This window comes from Rutilus rutilus, assembly GCF_951802725.1.
Source record: "Rutilus rutilus genome assembly, chromosome: 2".
Classification (NCBI taxonomy): domain Eukaryota; kingdom Metazoa; phylum Chordata; class Actinopteri; order Cypriniformes; family Leuciscidae; genus Rutilus; species Rutilus rutilus.
Genome location: NC_140210.1, coordinates 47,859,914 through 47,881,806, shown reverse-complemented (window position 1 = coordinate 47,881,806; position 21,893 = coordinate 47,859,914). Strand labels below are relative to the sequence as shown.

General features: G+C 42.1%; 1 protein-coding gene across 1 annotated transcript in view; it reads right to left on the bottom strand.

The window, feature by feature from the left end:
- The window catches only part of LOC311283427 (complement C3-like), a 114,947-nt gene extending 98,253 nt beyond the window's left edge, over positions 1 to 16,694 (bottom strand). The window contains exons 1-5 of the mRNA XM_084397795.1: positions 16,564 to 16,694; positions 16,284 to 16,479; positions 15,993 to 16,161; positions 15,757 to 15,827; positions 15,486 to 15,574 (exon numbers count right to left, since the gene is read on the bottom strand). Coding sequence (XP_084253921.1) covers positions 15,486 to 15,574; positions 15,757 to 15,827; positions 15,993 to 16,161; positions 16,284 to 16,479; positions 16,564 to 16,634 — 596 coding nt within the window. The 5' untranslated portion in view covers positions 16,635 to 16,694. The remainder of the gene's footprint in view (positions 1 to 15,485; positions 15,575 to 15,756; positions 15,828 to 15,992; positions 16,162 to 16,283; positions 16,480 to 16,563) is intronic.
- Positions 16,695 to 21,893: the final 5,199 nt, after the last annotated feature.

The window sequence follows — 21,893 nt, the reverse complement described above, 5'->3', positions numbered from 1 at the left end:
AGCATGGTTAAACTTTATTAAATCAGTCAATCACAATTTCCCGACACGGATCTGCCAGCAACATGTAAGTAACCATGTGTACTCTAATGCCTGATCTGCGATCAGTGGTTTCTGTGTAATTATTCAAGTTCAGATTCTCTTAAAATCGTTCAATACTGTTTATGCATCAGTGACTAAATGATCAACTTCACATAATTTCTCGTAGTATTATGAAAATAATCCTTTTTAAACTGTTATTAAATTAGATTAAATCAGAAAGCGATCAAAGAACGATCCCTTTCCATTCGCCCAAGCTGTCAATCAAACAGCACAGCGCGAGCCGCGAGAGCTTATCTGGACACTTACCAAACGAAATAATGACACTGTTACACTACACAACGAAGCTCTTACTGTGTATTCACATCGTGTTTGCATTGTGATTTGGTGTAAGCATTTGTGAGAGTGCAAAAATTGCGTTGCAATGATAAGATCTTTATTCACGCGATCAACAGACTGTCTGTCATCTGCTCAGTGCTCATCATGCTGCAACCTTTCATGTGATGGAATAGATTTAAATATAATGCTTTAAAATATACTTTTCACGATTTGTTAATCTCGATAGCTGTAATAGTAAAAACGTAGTAACAGTTTTCGAGAGAGTTCATGTAATACTAGCTATTTCATATGCAAGCATGTCAGCCAATCACAGCAGTGGGCGATTGCACTGCAGTCTCACAGCAGACACGCCCCTTAAAACGGAGCGTTCAAATCTGAGCCTGAAATCAGGCTTGGAAAAATGGCTTTTATTTATAAATTATGACAATTTTTGATGTAAAAATCATACTAACATTATAAGGGCACCCCAGGCAACATTATAAAATAATAAAACAATCCAGTTCATGACCCCTTTAAGACACCGTTATGGTGATCAGTGTTTGCTTTAGTTGGGCTCTTGACCCTTAAACTGTTAACCGTTGCCAGTGCGCCCGCGCACTGCAGCGTTATTTATTTATTTAATTCAAAGTTACTATCAGATTTAATGTTATACCTTGACAAACTATACATAATTAAAAAGATATAATACTCAAGTTTCAGTATTTGACCACTATTGTATTCTGAGAAACTCATAGTGACAGTTATGTCTTAATTTGTGTCAGGAGTTATGAAATGAAAAAATGAATCGATACTTTTAATATGAATTATGCGCGTCAGCCGCTTTCATTCATAAAAAAACTCTGTGCTGTCGTCATGACAGCGATACACAAAACAACGTCCCTCAGGGCTTTAGCTCAAAACTGTGCAGATTTGGAGAAATATTGATAGATTCTCATAGATTTACATCATATTTCTATAGACAGGAATAATATTTATTGAATTTATACCCAAATGCGTCGATGTAATCTTTATGAGCGTTTGGTACTCTGATACTGTGTTTTTTAATTCATACCAGCAGCCTGAGGGCGCTATATGCACAATAATAGTCCATATATGGAACATGAAGAAGAGCCATGATCATGTGACATTCCAGGACGTCACTGATACACACAAAGCTAACAAGAGATCGCGCTGTAACATGCAGATACAGACGTTTTGAAGACAATAAACATGTTTGCAATGATATTTGAGTTACCTGTGTTTTTCAAGCCATGCCAGGTATTTCCATAATAATAGATTATATTTATAATGTGATGCTAATCTATATAGACTATCATTGTGCAGAACACTATCCAATAGTATATTTTCTGTCTGATTTTTTTATCTGAAGCCAAATTAGATCACAGAAGATTATTTAAAACACTCGTCTTGCATTATAAAGTTAGTTTGGAACACAAACATGGTTTTAATCTCATAAATTGTCGTGTATTGATGGTGTGCTAGGCTAACATGCTAGCTAGCCCTAGGTGCACCTGCCACGTCTAGCAGTTATACTTTTATGATTTTTTGAATGCTTACTGAATTGTTTCTTTATTCAAGAAATGCATTTGATACAGTTTAAAATGTGAGGTGAACTTTGAGAAAAGAAATTAGGGACTGAAACCCTATGAATAGCCTGTGAATAGCCAGTCGTTAGTAGCTATAATGCAGACAAAAGAAATGCATATTTCGAGCCATAACCATGCTGGAGAGGTGTGAATGTGTGCAGGAGAGACTGAGACTGAATGGGGATCGTTTGCACCACAAAACAATAGAGACAATATACTGGATAGATGGTTAGAAAATGACAATAAACATCAGTAGCATTTTAGCGTCAAATCAAAATAAAGTCACATGACATGGTCTTGAAAAACATTTAACTAAATACAGAGTTTTGGACTTATTATCTTCAGATTTTAAACATAAAATGTTTAGACATATGGCTTTAGCTGTAGTGCATTTCTAGATTGCTCCAGTGCCAACTTCAATTTTATTTTCATGAGGATGTTTCATAAAAAATAATTTCTAATAACTTTACAAAACTTTGAAGCTATTTATAACAATTTTTGTCATTACGACAATAATTAATTCTACATTTACAATAAACTGCCAGGTGTCAGCTTTCAAACGAGATCATACTTGTGCTTTTAGTACCAAGGGTTCATGAACTGTGCACAGCAAAATCCCCAGTGTTAAATTAACACTCCTCAGTGTTTATATGTGTCCACACTACAGGGTGTTAAAAATTAACACTGAAGCAGTGTTGAAGTTAATGAGATAATTAAGTAAACACTGAAGCAGTGTTGAAGTTAATGCAATAATTAAGTGATTAATTAAGTGATGATTGGCTATTAGTGGTGACACCTGATGATAACAAGCAGACTCACTGAAGGAAAGAGAAAAAAATAATAACAGAAAAAAGAGAAACACAAGAACTACTGACTTCGAGTCATTACACATTGTTGCACTTATTATTACCAGTTTGACTTTATTTCTGTCATACATCGACAAAAGTTCTTGAGAGTCAACAGAAGTTTAGACGGTAATATTTTATGGAATTTTTCTTTTCAAGTTACCATTATGGTGATCAGTGTTTGCTTTAGTTGGGCTCTTGACACTTTTCATTTTTTTATATTAGTTTTTCTTTGGTTGCTACAACTCTGTGTTTATAAAGCACATTTGTTACTGCAAGAGAAAACATGACCTGCTCACAATATGTTTTGATGATAAAAACATCATCATGTAGTGTCCTGATTCACTGATGTCATTCAGACTCTAAATTTTTGACTATATGCTTGATGTCTCGTTTTAGTATTGGTGATTGTAGCTCTGAGATTCTACAGTTTGAGATCCAACAGCAATATCAAAAATTTTGAAAATACTTTGAGCAAAGAAGTTGTTGTGTTTAAACGCACAGACATCAAGAATCAGCATATGAATCTCAACAATGGTGACAATAAACAAACTAGTGACAAACAGATCAACTCTGAACATCACAAAACAAGATACTAAAGTCAGAACAAAACAATAGCAAAATAAAAGCCAACAGAAAAAAAACAATGAAAATTTGTTTCTCTTGCCACAACACATATGCTCTATAAACACAGAGTTGGAGCAACCAGAGAAATACTAACGTTACAAAGTAAAGGGTCAAGAGCCCAACTAAAGCAACTGGTCACCATAATGGTGACATGAAACGAAACTTTCCATAAAACATTACCATCTAAACTTCTGTTAAATCTGAATAAGACTGTGTGTAGATGTATGACAGAAATAAAGTCAAACTGGTAAAATAATAAGTGCAATAATGGCTCAAAGTCAGTAGTTCTTGTGTTTCTCTTTTTTCTGTTCTTGTTTCTCTTTCCTTCAGTGAGTCTGCTTGTTATCATCAGGTGTCACCACTAATGGCCAATCATCACTTAATTAATCACTTAATTATCTCATTAACTTCACCACTGCTTCAGTGTTAACTTAATTAACTCATTAACTTCAACACTGCTTCAGTGTTAATATTTAACACCCTGTAGTGTGGACACATATAAACACTGAGGAGTGTTAATTTAACACTGGGGATTTTGCTGTGTATCTGTTTCAGTTTGGGTATGTCATTTCTGGGGATTTTTCAAAAGTGGGGTTGCAGCTTAACAGGTTAACATTAGATTTTGTTTGGCTGTTTAATCTGAGTTATAACTCTCAAATGAACAAAGAAAAAAGTTGATCAGGTGGTGTTGGTTATGTTTTGACATGATCATCATTTGACCTGAATCACTGATCTTTAGAGTCTAATCTCTGACTTAAATGTATATTGTTGATTACAGCATCACTGTGATTCTACAGCATGAACGAAAATAACCAGTTGTTTGAACGATAATGATATGGCGAACCGATAGAGCTAGGTTTGTGTAGTTAGCATGTTTGCATCAAAGAAACAAATTTACACTTTACCATTGTAATGAAAACAGGTTAATAACGCAAGCTAATGGTTAAATATAACAAAGACAAATTAACATCGTCATTTTTTACTTGGTTTGAGCTAAGGGGGGTGCACTTGACTGTTTACTTGATTTAAATTTACACTTCTCGTTACCTGCTTTTCTTATATTTTGTTTGTGTGTTTTAGTCTTAGTTTTGTGGTATTTTGCACTTTGAACAATTTACTTGACTACTTGTGTTCATTTTGTATGATCAAAAATGAATTAATTACGTTTTATTCATGTCATATGCACTTCTCTAAAAACTAAAACAAACCAAAAAAATATGACAGTATTAGTTAGGTCTCATTTGCGTAACGTCAGCAAATAGCATTTCAGTTCGGGCTGTGAAGGGGCATGTATTTGGTTGGATCTACTGAACGAATATGCCTATCACTGACTGAGATCGCTCTGTTTTGAGTCTGAACGAGAGAGAGAGATCTCGTTCGTGAACGAATTGAACTATACTGGTACTTTCGTTCGTGAATGAGAGTACTGGGTAGATCGGTCATTTAGCATGTGATTCAATCTCATTCAAAGCGCAGTTATGTGTGCACATATAATTGTTTATATTCATATTCAACATACAGAACATCAACGTTTAATATAATCCCAGATTTATGGATGTGTATGTCTGACTAAACAATTAAAATGTTAATTATGCAAGAAAACCTTGGTTTGGTCATCTGAACCACTTATTTAGACTTATGTTATTAATTTAGTAAATAAGGCACACATTTTAACAAAGCCAAATCACTTTTTTTTTTGTAACAAGTAAATATGTTTGTTAAAACATAGCATAAAATACACTCTTTTTCGCCACCTGCTGCAGTATATATGTAATATGAAGAAATTATCACTGAACGAATCAGTGAACAAATCTGAACGAATCATTTTGGTGAACGAACTGAAAATGAACGAGTCTCTGGAAAGAATCAAAATTTCCACCACTAACGTGCAGTGTTGGTGGTCCTTCAGGAGTAGGGTTAAAGAACACTGGTCTAAAGGTTTTCTTAAAAGTTGTTCTGATAAAACAAAGTCTTTCTTTGAGGCACACACAGACATCAAGAATCAGTGTATGCATCTCAACAATGGTGAGAAACAGAATATTCAATTAGGGAAACGAAATTACAAAAACAATTCAGATCATAATTTATTCATACCACAATGCATGATGGGAGCCATGAATGAGTTTTGATTGGTGGCACCCAGAATGCACTGCAAAATGCTTTATTATTGTCACCATTGTTGAGATTCACAGGCTAATTATTGATGTCAGTGTGTCTAAATAAAGTAATTTTCAATGTCTGTTGATCAGAACAACTTTTAAGAAATCTTTTGGATTATATTGAAAATGATGAAAATCATTTGCTGTAGATTCACAGGCTGCTCTTATCAACAAGGTAGACATAACTCTCTAAATGAGATTTGTGATTCAGGTCAAATTATGATTATTGCAAAACATAACCAACACCACCTGATCAACTTTTCTCTTTGTTCATCTGAGAGTTATAACACAGATACAACAGCCAAACAAAATCTAAAGTTAATGATGTAAGGATCAAAAGATTTTTTGATTTTCTCCTTCAGTGATTCTGCTTGTTAACATCAGGTGTCTTCAATACTGGTCAATCATCACTCAAGTAATTACTTAATTAGCTCATTAACTTTAACACTCTTGAGTGTTAATTTAACACTCATATTTTAACACTTTAACACTCTTGAGTCTGGAGCCATATAAACTCCCAGGAGAGTTCATTTAACGCTGGAGTTTTTGCTGTGTCCCCTCAATACGGTGCAGTCGTCCTGTACCGTTTGCAGAAAAGGATCCCCAAAGAATGATGTTTCCACCTCCATGCTTCAACGGTTGGGATGGTGTTCTTGGGGTTGTACTCATCCTTCTTCTTCCTCCAAACACGGCGAGTGGAGTTTAGACCAAAAAGCTCTATTTTTGTCTCATCAGACCACATGACCTTCTCCCATATCTCCTCTGGATCATCCAGATGGTCATTGGCAAACTTCAGACGGGCCTGGACATGCGCTGACTTGAGCAGGGGGACCTTGCGTGCACTGTAGGATTTTAATCCATGACGGCGTAGTGTGTTACTAATGGTTTTCTTTGAGACTGTGGTCCCAGCTCTCTTCAGTTCATTGACCAGGTCCTGCCGTGTAGTTCTGGGCTGATCCCTCACCTTCCTCATGATCATTGATGCCCCACGAGGTGAGATCTTGCATGGTGCCCCAGACCGAGGGAGATTGACCTTCATCTTGAACTTCTTCCATTTTCTAATAATTGTGCCAACGGTTGTTGCCTTCTCACCAAGCTGCTTGCCTATTGTCTTGTAGCCAATCCCAGCCTTGTGCAGGTCTACAATTTTATTCCTGATGTCCTTACACAGCTCTCTGGTCTTGGCCATTGTGGAGAGGTTGGAGTCTGTTTGATTGAGTGTGTGGACAGTTGTCTTTTATACAGGTGATCAAATACTTATGTCATGCAATAAAATGCAAATTAATTATTTAAAAATCATACAATGTGATTTTCTGGATTTTTGTTTTAGATTCCGTCTCTCACAGTTGAAGTGTTCCTATGATAAAAATCACAGACCTCTACATGCTTTGTAAGTGGGAAAACCGGCAGTGCAAAATCGCAAAACCAGCAGTGTATCAAACACTTGTTCTCCCCACTGTGTATATATATGCTCAGTAATACCTTTGGCTTATTCCCAAATACAACAAATTGCACACTTTGTATTCAATACCAAATGCACATTAATAAACAAATATTACTTAGCTATACTTTGTACAATATACTATTGTATACTAATGTATTTTGAAAGTATACTTGCAAGTATACAATGCATTACAATGATCATTTTCAGCACACAGTTAAAATATACCTAAAATATGTTTCTAAGTGCAAACAAACAGAATTTTCACTTCAAATATATTTTTAGAAAATATACTAAAGTACAATTATTTTAAAGTGTGTTAAAAGTTTTATTGTGAAAATAGGTAAAAGTATGATGCTAATATACTTATAATATATCTTAAGATGTTAATTTTTTGCAATACTATATTTGCAATGTACCATTGAAAAAGGGAATATATTTCTAATACAATAAAGTATACTTTTTTTTTTTCTTTAGTCATTGTTTATTCTTAGCACACCCTTTGAACTGTAAAGCCCCCCTTAGCACCCCCAAGAAAAAGTCCTGGAGCCGCCACTGTGAAAGTCAGTGAAGGACAGTGATTGTCAGAACTCATGTGACAGTGGCAACTCTATAGACAAGCAAAACACGAGGGCTCGTATGTATCATATGTTTAAAAACTTCACTGGTTTCTCATTATAATACAAGCGTAATCAATTAATTTAATGTTCTCTGTGTTTTCTTCTGTATGCCATCTTTTTATCATTCTTTTGCGCATGCAGTTCAGGTAAGGATCATATTGGCCACATTTAAAGGTCCTGTTCTTCGTGATCCCATTTTTCAAACTTTAGTTAGTGTGTAATGTTGCTGTTAGAGCATAAATAATACCTGTAAAATTATAAAGCTCAAAGTTCAATGCCAAGCGAGATATTTTATTTAACAGAAGTTCCCTTTCAAAGCCTACAGCGAATGGCCGGTTTGGACTACATCCCTTTACTTCCTGCTTTAATGACGTCACTAGAACAGTTTTTTGACTAACCTCCGCCCACAGGAATACACAAAAAAGGGGGCGTGGTCTTGTTGCGCTCCCACGGAGAAGAGGAAGAGTTGCGTTTGTAGAGTGTGTTTGTCGCCATGTCGTCGAGACCCTGTTATTTTCATCCCGGAGCCAAATCACCTTTGTAACAATAACACTGAGTGCATGCATCTCCACGTTATGGTAAGAGGCGTGACCTTTCCGGGCAACGTGCGCTAAGCTGCTGTCGAATCACAACACAGGAACCGCTGGCACAATCAGAACTCATTACGTATTTCTGAAGGAGGGACTTCATAGAACGTATCGGTTACCTAACGTAACCTCTGTTCTCTCTAGATGAGGGAACGAGTATTGCGTACTAATGTTGCGCATGTACATAAGCACACAGTAGGGAGTGCAGAGCAGCGCAGCCGGTCTGAACTAAACTGACACAACCCCTTTATTAGTGCAGCTCAACCAGGAGAGCTAAATCGCACAGCAGTATCCTGCGCACGAGCGACTTAGACTGATAAAAGTTTAGCCTGCAGGGCGGGAACTTCCAGGTTGTAAAACCTAACAAATGTGGAGGGGGAGGCCCAGTCCGCCGCCGTACAAATGTCATGAATGGAAATCCCGCTGGACCGAGCCCACGACGAGGCCATGCCTCTAGTGGAGTGAGCTCTGATGCCTAATGGGCACTGCAGGTCTTTAGATGCGTAAGCAGCCGCAATAGCGTCCACTATCCATCTGGACAGGCTGTGTTTCGAGGCGGCGAGACCCTTGGTGCGCCCACCAAATGAAACGAAAAGCTGCTCCGAGCGCCTGACAGCGGCGGAGCGCGTGATGTAATTTCTCAGTGCTCTGACAGGGCAGAGGAGGTTATTATCGACCTCGCTGCCGGATGCCGGCAAAGCTGAGAGAGAAATGACTTGCGCTCTGAAGGGAGTGCCCATCACTTTGTGGGGACATAACCATGCCTCGGTTTGAGAATGACTTTAGAGTCATTAGGTCCGAACTCAAGGCACGCGGCGTTAACTGATAACGCGTGTAGGTCACCCACACATTTGACTGAAGACAGGGCTATCAGAAAAACGGTCTTGAGCGTGAGATATTTGAAATCCACGGTTTCTATCGGTTCAAAGGGATGCGCTTTCAGGGCCTCTAGGACCAGGGAAAGATCCCAAATAGGAACCGACGGGGGCCGCGGGGGATTCATCCTCCTGGCTCCTCTAAGGAAGCGGATGATGAACTCGTTCCTTCCTAATGCGCGGCTGCGTGCGCCGAGTCGGCGAACGCTGAAATGGCCGCAACATACACTTTGAGCGTGGAGGGGGACCTACCCATGTCCAACAGCTCTTGAAGGAAGCAAAGCACCTGCGAGACCCCACATGTATGTGGATCCAAATCTTTGGCGGAGCACCACTTATCGAACACAGACCCTTTAGAAGCGTAGAGCCGTCTCGTAGAGGGAGCTCTAGACTGTGTGATCGTGTTCACAACCCCTTTTGGCAGGTCAACGGGTATTCGTTGATTATCCATGCATGCAGAGACCAGCGCTCTGGATGAGGATGCCAGATCGAGCCGCGGGCTTGAGAGAGAAGGTCTCTCCTCACCGGGATCGGCCATGGGGCTGTATCTGCCAGCCGCATTAATTCCGGGAACCACGTTTGATTCTCCCAGTGCGGGGCAATGAGGAGCACCGAGTGGCGCGCTTCCCTGATTCTCCCGATGACCTGTGGCAACAGAGAGACCGGGGGGAAAAGCGTACAGCGGGCCGCTGGGCCAGATTTGGGCCAGCGCATCCTCGCTCTTTGAAAAGAACCTTTGGCAGTGAGCGTTGTCCTTTGACGCAAAAAGGTCGACTTTCGCTTTGCCGAAAAGGCGCCACAACAGCTGGACTGTCTGGGGATGCAAAGACCATTCCCCCGGGGGAACATTGTCTCTGGACAGTCTGTCTGGACCATCGTTCAGGTGACCGGGCACATGCGCGGCTCTCAGCGAGCGCAGTGAGTGCTGAGCCCAAACGAGGAGGCGTTCTGCCAGGGTGCAGAGCATTTTGGATCTGACGCCACCCTGACGGTTCACATAGGACACCACTGACGTATTGTCCGTGCGGACTAGTACATGGTCATCCCGCAGGTGTGGGAGGAAGTGCTTCAGCGCATTCTCGACCGCCAGCATCTCTAGACAGTTTATATGAAGGGGAATCTCCTGGTCTGACCATAGGCCATAGACCGGTATGCCCTCGAAAAGCGCCCCCCAACCTAGGTTGGAGGCATCTGTCAAAACAACTTTTCGGTACGAGACAACTCCCATCGCCACCCCCGTGTGGTACCATTCGGCCTCCAGCCAGGGTTTCAGGGCTGAGACACAGCACTGATTCACACTGACTCGCAGGCCGCCGGCAGTCCAGGCTCGGTGAGGCACTCGCGCTTTCAGCCAGCGTTGTAGCGGGCGCATGCGCAGTAGGCCCAGCTGGAGCACAGCTGCAGCTGAGGCCATATGGCCCAACATTTTCTGAAATGTTCTCAGCGGAACCCGGCTGCCTGTGTGGAAAGACGCAGCGAGATGCTGAATGCGGCGCGCGCGCTGCGCTGACAATCTGGATGTCATAGCCACCGAGTCCAGTACTATTCCCAGAAAGGAAATTGACTGACTGGGCAGTAATGAGCTCTTGGTCCAGTTGACCGCGAGACCCAAGCTTTCCAGATGGCTGAGAAGCGCTGTTCTGTGAGACATGAGCTCTGTCTCTGACTGCGCTAGTATCAGCCAATCGTCCAGATAGTTCAATATCCGCATCCCCTGCCTTCTCAGGGGAGTGAGAGCCGCGTCCATGCACTTCATGAATGTACGAGGTGCCAAAGACAGGCCGAACGGCAGGACGGTGTATTGATATACCTGACCGTCGAAGGCGAATCTCAAGAATGGCCTGTGACGGGGTATAATCTGGATCTGAAAATACGCGTCTTTCAGATCGAGAGAGATAAACCAGTCCCTCGGGCGAATTTGCGCGAGGATTTGTCTGGTTGTGATCATTTTGAACGGCCGTCTCATGAGAGCTTTGTTCAAATATCTCAGATCTAAAATAGGTCTTAGAGCTCCGTCCTTCTTGGGTACGAGGAAATAACGGCTGTAAAAGCCCGTCTCGCTCAGAGAAGGATGCACCCTTTCTATAGCCCCTTTGCACAGCAGCTTTGCTATTTCTGCCTGAAGCAGATGCGCTACTTCTGTATTCACCCTCGTCTCGGTCCGTGCTCGAAAGCGCGGGGGGCGGCGAGCGAATTGTAGCGAATAGCCCTGCTTTATAGTATTCAGCACCCATTCTGACATGCCCGGAATCGCTTCCCATGCTTTCGCACGCATAGCTAGGGGTCGAATGGTCTCTGGGTTCAGATTGCCGCACTGCGCGGGATGGGGAACCTGTATCAGAGAAGATGGGGCGGCGCGTGCGCTGCCGGTGCTCGAATACGAAGGCTCGCTGACAGCGGTGGCTGGCTGGACAGCACACAACGGCTCGGTCTCTATGGACGGAGAACATTTTGTGGCTAGAAACCCGTGGTGCGAGAGCGGCGAGGGGGTTAACGTGTTCATTGGTAAGTGCGCGTGCTCGTGAGCGGGCGCAGGGCTTTTCATACGCAACACGGCCAGTGTTTGGGAGCTTTAACAGATCTGAACCCCGGGACAACAGTGTAACAGAGCGGGCAGTGGGTAGGTGTGGGCACGGGATCGTGGGCACATTTCCTACACTTAACACTCGAAAGGCGCGTGCCCGCTTTATGAGAGTGCGCTCTGTGGGAGGTACCGGGGGGATCGTGCTTGTGTGTAGGGGTGAACACAGGGATGTGGGCACATTTTCTACACTCATAACACCGTCGGCGTGAGCCGGATAACCAGATATTACACTCTTTTTGAGATTTCTCTGGGTCGCCGTGAAAACGCCGTTTGTGTGCAGGCGAGCGAGTTGTGTAACTGACTCGTTGGCTGCGGTGTACACTGCTGCAGTAGCCTTTCTTAAGGGGACTGACAGAGGTGGGCGCTTTGATGGCGGTCCGGCCGCAGCGGGACTCAGCCATCTTTTCCTCCCTGCGTTTGCTAGGAGGACTTTGCGGGCTCGGGCTTCAGCGCTATCTTGGGCCGGGGTCCCCGAGGGGGAGGCGGTCTGTGACGGCTGGTCGAGCGTGATCTAGGGCGGCCGCCCTGGCGTCGCTGCGAAGACGGAGGCTGAGCAGAGCGCTGTGACGAGCTGCGTGCAGGAGGCTGATTCTGAGAGCGGCCTGCAGCTGAGCTCGAGCGGCGGGGCAGGAAGAGATTCATAGCCTGCGACGCCTTCTGTACCTCCGAAAAGCGATCCACAATCCCGCTTACCGCTGGGCCGAAGAGACCGGAGGGGGAGAGCGGGGCGTTGAGGAACACGGAGCTCTCAGATTCGCTCATATCCGCGAGCGTCAGCCAAAGATTCTTTCTCATCCAACTCGCGGAGGAGATCGGCTTGAAGGATCTGGAGCACAGCCATGGAATGCAGGGCAGAAGCAGCCTGGCCGGCGGCGGCGAAAGCGCGGCCGACGAGAGCAGATGTGGTCCTGCAGGCTTTGGACGGCAGGGCAGACTTTGAGCGCCATCTCGAGACCCAGTTGGTCGACCGCTTTAGTGAGGAGGCGGAGAAGCTCCGCGTCGACATTAGCGCGGGACCTGCTAGACTCCTGAGTCGAAGAGGGGGCGGAGCGGTGAGACCCAGACCACTCTTCGCTATCCGAAGCGAGGAGAGAGCAGCTATCGCCGATAGCAGCGTCGTCCGCTTCATCCCCTGAGGCGACGGCAGCGCGGGCGAGAGCCGGCGGCTGCGCGTCCGAAAAGGGGGGCGGAGAAGGAGAGAGCGAGGCTCGCGGGAAGGGATCCGGCGAGCACTCAGCTGCTGCATCGGGCTCCAGTGGCCTCTGAGAGCGGCGCTTCTTCTTGCGCGGCCCGGTGGAGGCAGGCGGAGAGACAGCGGGAGCGTCGAACGAGGCGAGTCGAGCTCGCAGGGTCGACATCGACAGTTCTTCGCAGAATTCGCAGCCCCCGGAAGAGAGCGTGAGGGCTGCGTGGTCTCGGCCCAGGCAGAGAGCGCAAATCACATGGCGGTCCCTGTCGCTGAGCGGGGCTCTGCACGAGCCGCAGGAAATGCGAGGCATTTTGCAACAAACGCCTCGCGCTCTTTTAGAGAAGTGTTTCGCGGCGGCGAGCACACAGTTAAAGCAAGTAGCAAAAGGATACTATCGCCGGATAGCGGAGCAGGCACGGAAGGCTGAAGGCGGCGAAGGCGGCCGGCTTCCTCAGACTCTATCCTAGGCTTGCTGGTAGCTTGATTCGACAGCGGCTTCTCTCAGAGTCCAGCGATGCGGAGAGCTTCGCTGAAGAGACGAAAATCAGTGAACCAGCCTCCGAGCCTTCCTTTTATGCGCTTAACCACGCCCCTTCTGACGGGCCGTGACGCGGGAGGGCGCGACGTCACGCCAGGCTCAGTGGTAGGCTGCTGCAGTTGCCGCAGGGCAGCCAATGAGCACGCTAGGTAGCCTGCTCTAGGTCTGACTGCTGCTGCACTGCGTTGACAAGATTATAAAAATTAAGGATAATTTTTTGGCTTCATATCTTGAGAAAAGATGACTTTACCCGTAGCGTAAGCAACTTACGCAATACGAGAGAACCTCTCGTAAGAGAACAAGGAAGTTATCAGGCCGTTTTTAGGACAGTGAAAACAGCGTAGCCTGACTACATCAGACTTCTTACTTCCGCTCAATTTCATTTCGCTTCTGTACTCAGTCTGAGACAGCGTAATAGCTTTCCGTTTTCCTCCGGCCTGAAAACAGCCGGCCAATCAATGAACAGAGGGCGGGCTGAGAGCCGTGACGTAGACACTGATTGTACCGTGGATGCGTAGATTTACTTCACATAATCTGCAAAAGTCGTTCACAGCCATGTTCACTCCGGTATTTCGCTCGATGGTTTTGTTTTCGCATCATACTACATGTGTTTACAGTGGAAGTTAGATGCGGCTGAGCATGCACATAACACACGCCATAACCAAACGTTATGTGATTGGCTTACGGGAACCAATGATTTTAAACTTCAGACAAGCGCCTCCCCGCGAGAAAGAAAACTTTTTTTTAATTATGCCATGCCAGACTCTGTCTACGAAGCAAAGCGAAGTAGCAGAGTTTGGTATTACCAGGCTAAAAACAGCGGTATACAGATAAGTAAATTGTGTGAAAAATACTGTGTTTTTTTACACGCGAAACATGAACACATGTAAACACAATCAAAGCTTCAAAAACACAGGAAAAACGGGACCTTTAAAGGGATAGTTCACCCAAAAATGAAAATGCTGTCATCATTTACTCACCCTCATGTTTTTCCAAACCTGTATGATTTCCTTTAAAAGAACAATGTGAACAGCTATACAAAAAAAAAAAAAAATGGATCTGTGCAATACATTTGAATTGAGCATGATCACAAGGCTTGCAGTGTGAATATAGCCCTAGCCTTAGCCCTAGACACTAAGCAATACAAATGTTTTGTCGGTTCAGTCAGGTTGAATAGCTTCCAGGCTTGTGCACAATTCAGAATTGAATTGAGAATGACTCCTTAATTCCAATTCAATTCTTGAATTTGAATTGAATTTGAATTGATGTCAAAAACAGGATCTAGAATTACAATTCGAATTTGAATTAAAGGAAGCAGAATTGCAATTCAATAAAAATTCAAAGAAATTCATATACATATTTTAAGTGAAGTGTTTAACAATGAAGCTTTACGTCAGATATGATTGCATTATAAATGATATTAGTTTGAACTACTTGTACAGATTACATTAAAAGGATATGTTTTCCCCCAGCGATGAATGTTAAAAGCAATGTAAAAAAAAAAAAACGAATTAAACAACATTGAGGGGGTAATTTATTTCAAGAATTTGATCAATATCTATTTTAGAACAAAATGTATTTTTGAGGAAATTTTTTTTGAGGAGTAAATAGTTACGTGAAATGAAATTTCTGTTAATAAATTACAAAATTAATGTAATTGTATTTAGTTGTATTACTGAGGTAAAATGTTTAATTCAATTAATCAACTTAAAACGAAATTGCTTTGCATTGATAAAGTTATCCAAATAAAGTAATCCAAACCACATTTATAATGGGTAACTAATAACAGTAATAAGCAAAAACATTTCCAAAATAACCTTCCTAACACTGAATGCATGTGAGACTCAACACATTCTTTCTGTTGTGTGACTGAGTGGAATTTCTTTGAATTGCCATGAATTTAATTCCACTTCCTGTCATTCCAATTCAAATTCAATTCAATGTCCTGTGGGGCGGAGTAAATTCAATTCAAATTCAAATTCATGAATTGAATGGAGGCCAATTCTCAAATTCTGAATTTTGCACAAGCCTGATAGCTTCAGTCCTGTCAGTGTTTTACCTGGCAACCTCAGGAATGGCGTAGCTTCCAGACTTCATCCCTTTCACTGGATATATGTTGTTTGATGAAACTGTGATGCCTTGTGGATTCTTCAGAAACACAGAAATCAATATTAGCACTGTGTTTGCTGAGATCGTCAGTCACATGCTCATTATTTCTGAAATGATGTATGTGGGGTGTATGCGTGCGTGTGTGTGTGCGTGCGTGTGTGTGTGTGTGTGTGTGTGTGTGTGTGTGTTTGTGATAACTGTGCAATTATAAAAAGGTGTACCATGATCTCCACTGTGATTGAAGTACTGAGTGGTTTCATGTTGGGCGTCAGACAGAAAATCCTGTATTTGACTGTAAAAGATATCAAGCAAAAACTGAATTATGAGTTCTGTTGGTTTGATTTTCTGCAGATAAAAAGCCCTGATAAAAGCAGCACCCAGGCAAATAATAAACAGAGTGATGTCATGATGTAACATGTTTAAATCCACTTTGTCATGTTTCAGCACATAATCGTACCTGTGCTAGCAGGCGTGTAGATGGGCTTGTCTGTCTGTACAAATATATATCCAGACTGGAATGAGACCATGATCACTTTCTCCAGGGTTTTGGATGGAAACTGAGCTTGTAGATACACATACTGCTTCTCCAGAGGTTTACCAGAGAAGAAGTCCTTATCATCAGGGATCTAAAGAACAGAAAACAATATTAACCCTTTGCAAAGTTTGAATAAAAGAAAAACGCATTTTTCAATTTACAAACAAAAATATACTTTTTGCATACTGTAAATTACATATAAGGTGACATCACCTTTATATCTGTAAGAAACTGGTAATTGTTTTCTGCAGTCAGTGTCACTGGTTTGGACAGTATCTCCTTGTCTTTCTTTGGGTGGTTTTTCACTATGATCTTTACATCAAAAGATCCTCCAGAGTAATCCTGAGCCTCCACAAACACTTTCTCTGAGGAACCCACTCTCAGCAAATTAGGAGCTGACAGAACAAACCTGAGGAGATCAAATCACATCATTTGAAATCTTAAAAACAGATTATTAGTAACTCTATGAACAAACGGTGTGTTTAATACTCACAGCTGGTCACACAGTGTGAGGAGAGGTGAGGAGAGAAGAACAACAGTCAGACACAGCAGCTTCACCTCCATCGTGTCTGTGTGTGTGTGTGTGTGTGTGTGAACCTGCAGCAGCTCAGATTTATACCTGCCTCCGTCACCCTTAAAGTCCAAACTGCTATTTATCTATCTCTCTATTTGGTTGCTTTTTTTGTTTGCAGTTTGTTTTACTGGAAATTACACAAGGGAGTATTTAAGGTCACCCATGTAGAATTAAACAGTACAGCACGTATCACTATGTTTAAATTAACTGTTTTGAATTTTTATTTTACATACTTTGATTTCTCTCAGGGAAACTGAATTTATTTAACATAAACATTCAGAATCAAAGACCAATAGTTCATATTTGTCCACTAGACTTCGTTTAGTGACTCCTCCTGTAAGCTTGTCATTGTTACTCCAGCAAATAGAGATCATTTCATGATCGGCAGGCTTGAAAACCACATAAAGATGTCTATCATGAAAGAACACTTTTGCTGTTGTCAGTCAAATTGAGGACAGTTTTCCTGTAAATGACCTGCAGATGTAAATGTAACCTTTGGTAAATTGGCAGCTGCTCTGTTGATTTTTTAGGGGTCATGAAATGTGTAATCTGCAGAACTGCAATGACGTCTGAAAGTTTGATTTAAAAAAAAATATATTTTTTTTTTTTCAGCGATGTTAAAACATCAAATGAGCAGCAGTTCTAATATCACTGGAGAACCTTTTGAAGTTTCACAAATTTATACTTTTTTGTTATTTACAAAACCATCAATGCACTGATTATGTAAAGAACCCTGACATAATAATAATAATAATAATAATAATAATAATAATAATAATAATGAAACTTCCAGAACGTTTTAATCTCCAGCCACATAGCAATTCAAAAACCTTACAAAGCAGAACTGAAGATGGTTATTTTCTGAACTATTGAAGAAAGTTTATTTTTAACTATGTACTTTTTTTTTTTGTTGTTGTTGAAAAATCTTCATAACAACATAAATAATGAGGCGATCCAGAATTTAATCACATGAAATAAACGTTTACATAAATATGTAAACTAATAAATATGATATGCACTGTAAAAATAACAGATTTTTTGACAATCATTTTCTTTCATTTTAAATTGTCCTCAAAACTCTGTAAAATTACAAATAATATCTGTAAATTAAAAATTCAGATATTATTTTAGGTATTGCTTGTCTTTTTCCCTATTGCTTATAATAATTCACTTTACTGTTTATAATAATGCATGAATGGACCATGAATGTCCATTTCTTCACAGCTGGGTCATTCCTAATATTTGTGCCTTTTGAACATCATAAAGTTTACAAAGTCAAACTCCATTTTTAAAATATTTTTTTTTTGTATGATCATGATAGGGTGATTTTGGCCAAGCCCGTGTTAAGAAATTTAACCATTAATAAAACTAAACAAATGAAATGGAAGATGAAAAAAAATTCCTCCCTGCAGGGGCAAATAAACCAGTTTAAAATACATGTGATTCTAATTCTAACTCTACTTTTCACCTTTAAAATCATATCAGTTCATAAACTATCAGAATATACAGTATTGTACTTTCTCACAAACACATCATTTAATTTTTTATTTTTTTTTGTAACACGTGCCTGAAAGGTTTTTTTTTTTTTTTTTAAGTACTACATTTTTGATATTCCAATATATTTTCATTGTCTCTAAATTATTATTATTTTCTTTATGATTATATGAAATTATTGTAAAAAAAAACAAGCAAAAAACAACAACAACCGCTTAACAGAGTGGACTAAGTAATAACAAGTGAACTATGTAATAACAGGGTGGACAATATGAATGGATGGTTTCCCATCTTTCACATACAACCAGTTAGGTATGGTAATTTAATGTTTAGTTATCGTAGTTCCCTCTGAATGTGTAGGAGAACTTTATCTAGCACTAAGTAGCAGCTAAAAGTCGAACTACACTGCACTAGCTAGCTTAGCAGCCTGCAAACCAAGTTAAGCATTGAACGTTAGCATTTTGGGTTTTTTTACAAAAAAACTGTGTAGCGCTTCTGTGTTATACGTCACATGCATCACACACATGACCAGCGTCGGCCAATAGTGAGCCTACGTGTGACGTGCAACACAGATGCGCTGCGCAGTTATACTACACAGCAAAATCCCCAGTGTTAAATTAACACTCCTCAGTGTACATATGTGTCCACACTACAGGGTGTTAAAAATTAACACTGAAGCAGTGTTGAAGTTAATGAGATAATTAAGTGTATTTCGCTTGAAACGCTCGCTTTATACGCACGTCCTATTCGCTTTGGGCGCGCGAATGGATTCAAACTGTTCAAGCATCGAACTAGACGCGATAGACGCGAATTTGACGCTCTATTCGCGTTTGGTGTGAAAGCAGCAAAATGAACAGGCTACGATGTCAAGATCGCAATGCTGGAATGTGTGTGTGTGTGTGTGTGTGTCAGAGAGAGAGAGAGAGAGAGAGAGAGAGGCACGGGCGCAATCGAACAGTGGAAACATAAAAACATACTCCATTTTGTTCATACAGGACATCATTAAAACTGCAAAAAGTGTTTAGCCTACTTATATTTGTGTAAAACACAACATTGTGCTTTTGTCAAACTGTAAACACACACACACACGCTGTTTAAAAGCAAAAATTATCTCATCTTTTGGACATTCATCATATTGCATTTGTTTTCATTTCTTGTCCTGAAACCGAGCACTAATCTGTTTATTTTTAAGTCACACATTCTACATTGATTAAAAAAGAAAATCAAATGTGTTTTTAATGGTAGTATTATTTTATACAGAAATAAATTTATAATTCAGATGAGAATAACGTTAAAGTTAATTAAAATTTTAAGGAAACAAATATATTGATTTGAAATATAGCAAATTAATTTTAAATTCATTCAGGTACAATTACCAAACATATCTCAAGGTCTTTTGAATAAAGGGTGGCAGTCTTTCATTATCAGCTGTTGTTGTGGACTATACACAGCAAAAAGTCCAGTGTTAAATTAACTCTCCTGGGAGTTTATATGGCTCCAGAGTCAGTGTTAAAATGTCACAGGTCGGGATGGGCCGAACCAGGCTACACCCACCCCTAGACCAAGAACACTTTGAGGAGCGTGCCAGAGACGAGACCAGAGACGGAGGATAAAAGTAACAATTTTATTGAGAGTAAAATAATTTATAATCCTAATCTAAAAGTCTTCTTCTCTCCCTCGTCCAGGGAGGATCCCAGGCGGGGCAAGCAGACACACCCTTCCCCACGGGTGGCGATTCCCAGTGAGGAGTGCTGGACAGGTAAGTATTGGACAGGTGAGTTCCTCACAGGTGGGTAGATGACCCAAGTTTCCTTTCCTCTTGCACGTGAGGGGAACAGTTCCCAGCAGTCGATAATGGACAGGTAAGTATCTTACGGTAAGTAGGTTGTCGACGTTCCTTCTCCCAGGCTGGTATCAGGTGCACGGTGGGGGGTAATGGACAGGTGAGTTCTCCGATGAGCGGATGGTCAAAGCTTCCTCTCCTCTTTCACGTAGGGGACAGTTCACAGCAGTCGATGATGGACAGATAAGTATCTCACGGTAAGTAGGTTGACCGAGCTCCTTCTTCCAAGCCGGTATCAGGTTCACAATGGGAGGAGGTGGAACAGGTGAGTTCTCCGCTGAGCGGATGGTCACAGCTTCCTCTCCTCTTTCACGTGGGGAACAGTTCACAGCAATCAATAATGTGCAGGTAGGTATCTTACGGTAAGTAGGTCGACCAGGCTCCTTCTACACCAAGGGGCAATTACAACGGTAAGAAGTGGACAGGTAGACTGCAGCAGGTCCTCCGTAAACACCATACGAGACTTCCCCTAGGGCAGGAGGGGGCAAGCTCAGGAGCGGTGCACAACTCTCACGGGTGTCTTGGACGGGTGAGTACTTCGCACCCTACAGATGAACTTCAGGGCTGTAGCGGACTCACGGTCACAGGTAGAATGGCTCACGTGTGTCGCAAGAAAGACAGGGACTTCACACCGTACCGATGGCTTCAGGGCTGTAGCGAACTCACGGTCACAGACCAAGCTGGGCTTTAGTCACAGACTGAACTGGGCTTTCTCTAGGACGGACAGAATCATAACTTCACACAGCAATATAATGTTCTCACAGGTGTCATGGGGAAGACAGGAACTTCACACCGTACAGGTGGGCTTCAAAGCTGTAGTGAACTCACAGTCACAGACTGAACTGGGCTTTCTCTAGGACGGACAGAGTCATAACTTCACGCAGCAGTATAGTGTTCTCACGGGTGTCGTGGGGAAGACAGGAACTTCACACCGTACAGGTGGGCTTCAAAGCTGTAATGAACTCACAGTCACAGACTGAACTGGGCTTTCTCTAGGACGGACAGAGTCATAACTTCACGCAGCAGTATAGTGTTCTCACGGGTGTCGTGGGGAAGACAGGAACTTCACACCGTACAGGTGGGCTTCAAAGCTGTAGTGAACTCACAGTCACAGACTGAACTGGGCTTCCTCTGGAACAGACAGAATCATAACTTCACACCGCAATATAATGTTCTCACAGGTGTCGTGGGGAAGACAGGAACTTCACACCGTACCGGTGGGCTTCAAGCTGTAGCACACTCACAGTCATTTCCACTCCAATATACCACACGGGGGAAGAGACGGAACGTCAATTCAAACACTGCAAATCCACTCATCAAGTATACTTAAGGCCAGCACTCACCCTGGGTCTCGGTTCAAAACGCAAAGGATCGGCAGTGAGAGGAAGGAGAATTTAAACACTTCATAGGCATAAACTGGATTCGTTTCACCATCCGAACGGGAAGAGGAGATAAGAATGGCAGAGAATCAGTTTAATTCACTCAGTGATATCCATACAGTACACTCCAAGCACTTCAACCCACATCTATCTCAGTATCAAACGTGTGGTAGGAGATTCAATAATTAGTTACTTATCTTCACTCTTTCATCCCGACGATGCACTTCCCTCTTTAAATCCTCTCTCCCTCCGTCTTCAATTCCTCATACACACGACGTTCCTTTTTCCTCACAACGAGCCCTCAACGACACACTTCAGAGAACACTTCCCAACAGGAGCCAGCCACATCCAAACGAGAACAAAAGCACCACAAGCAGGAGAGGAACAACACATGCTTTCTCTTCTTCTGACTTTTTATACTCTCATGAGCTAGCGTGGCCCCATTCAAACGCTCAGCGCAAATTACCCACACCTGCTATCAATCCGCCACTCGGTTACCATAGCGACAGGCACTCACCCTGGCTTTGGGATGG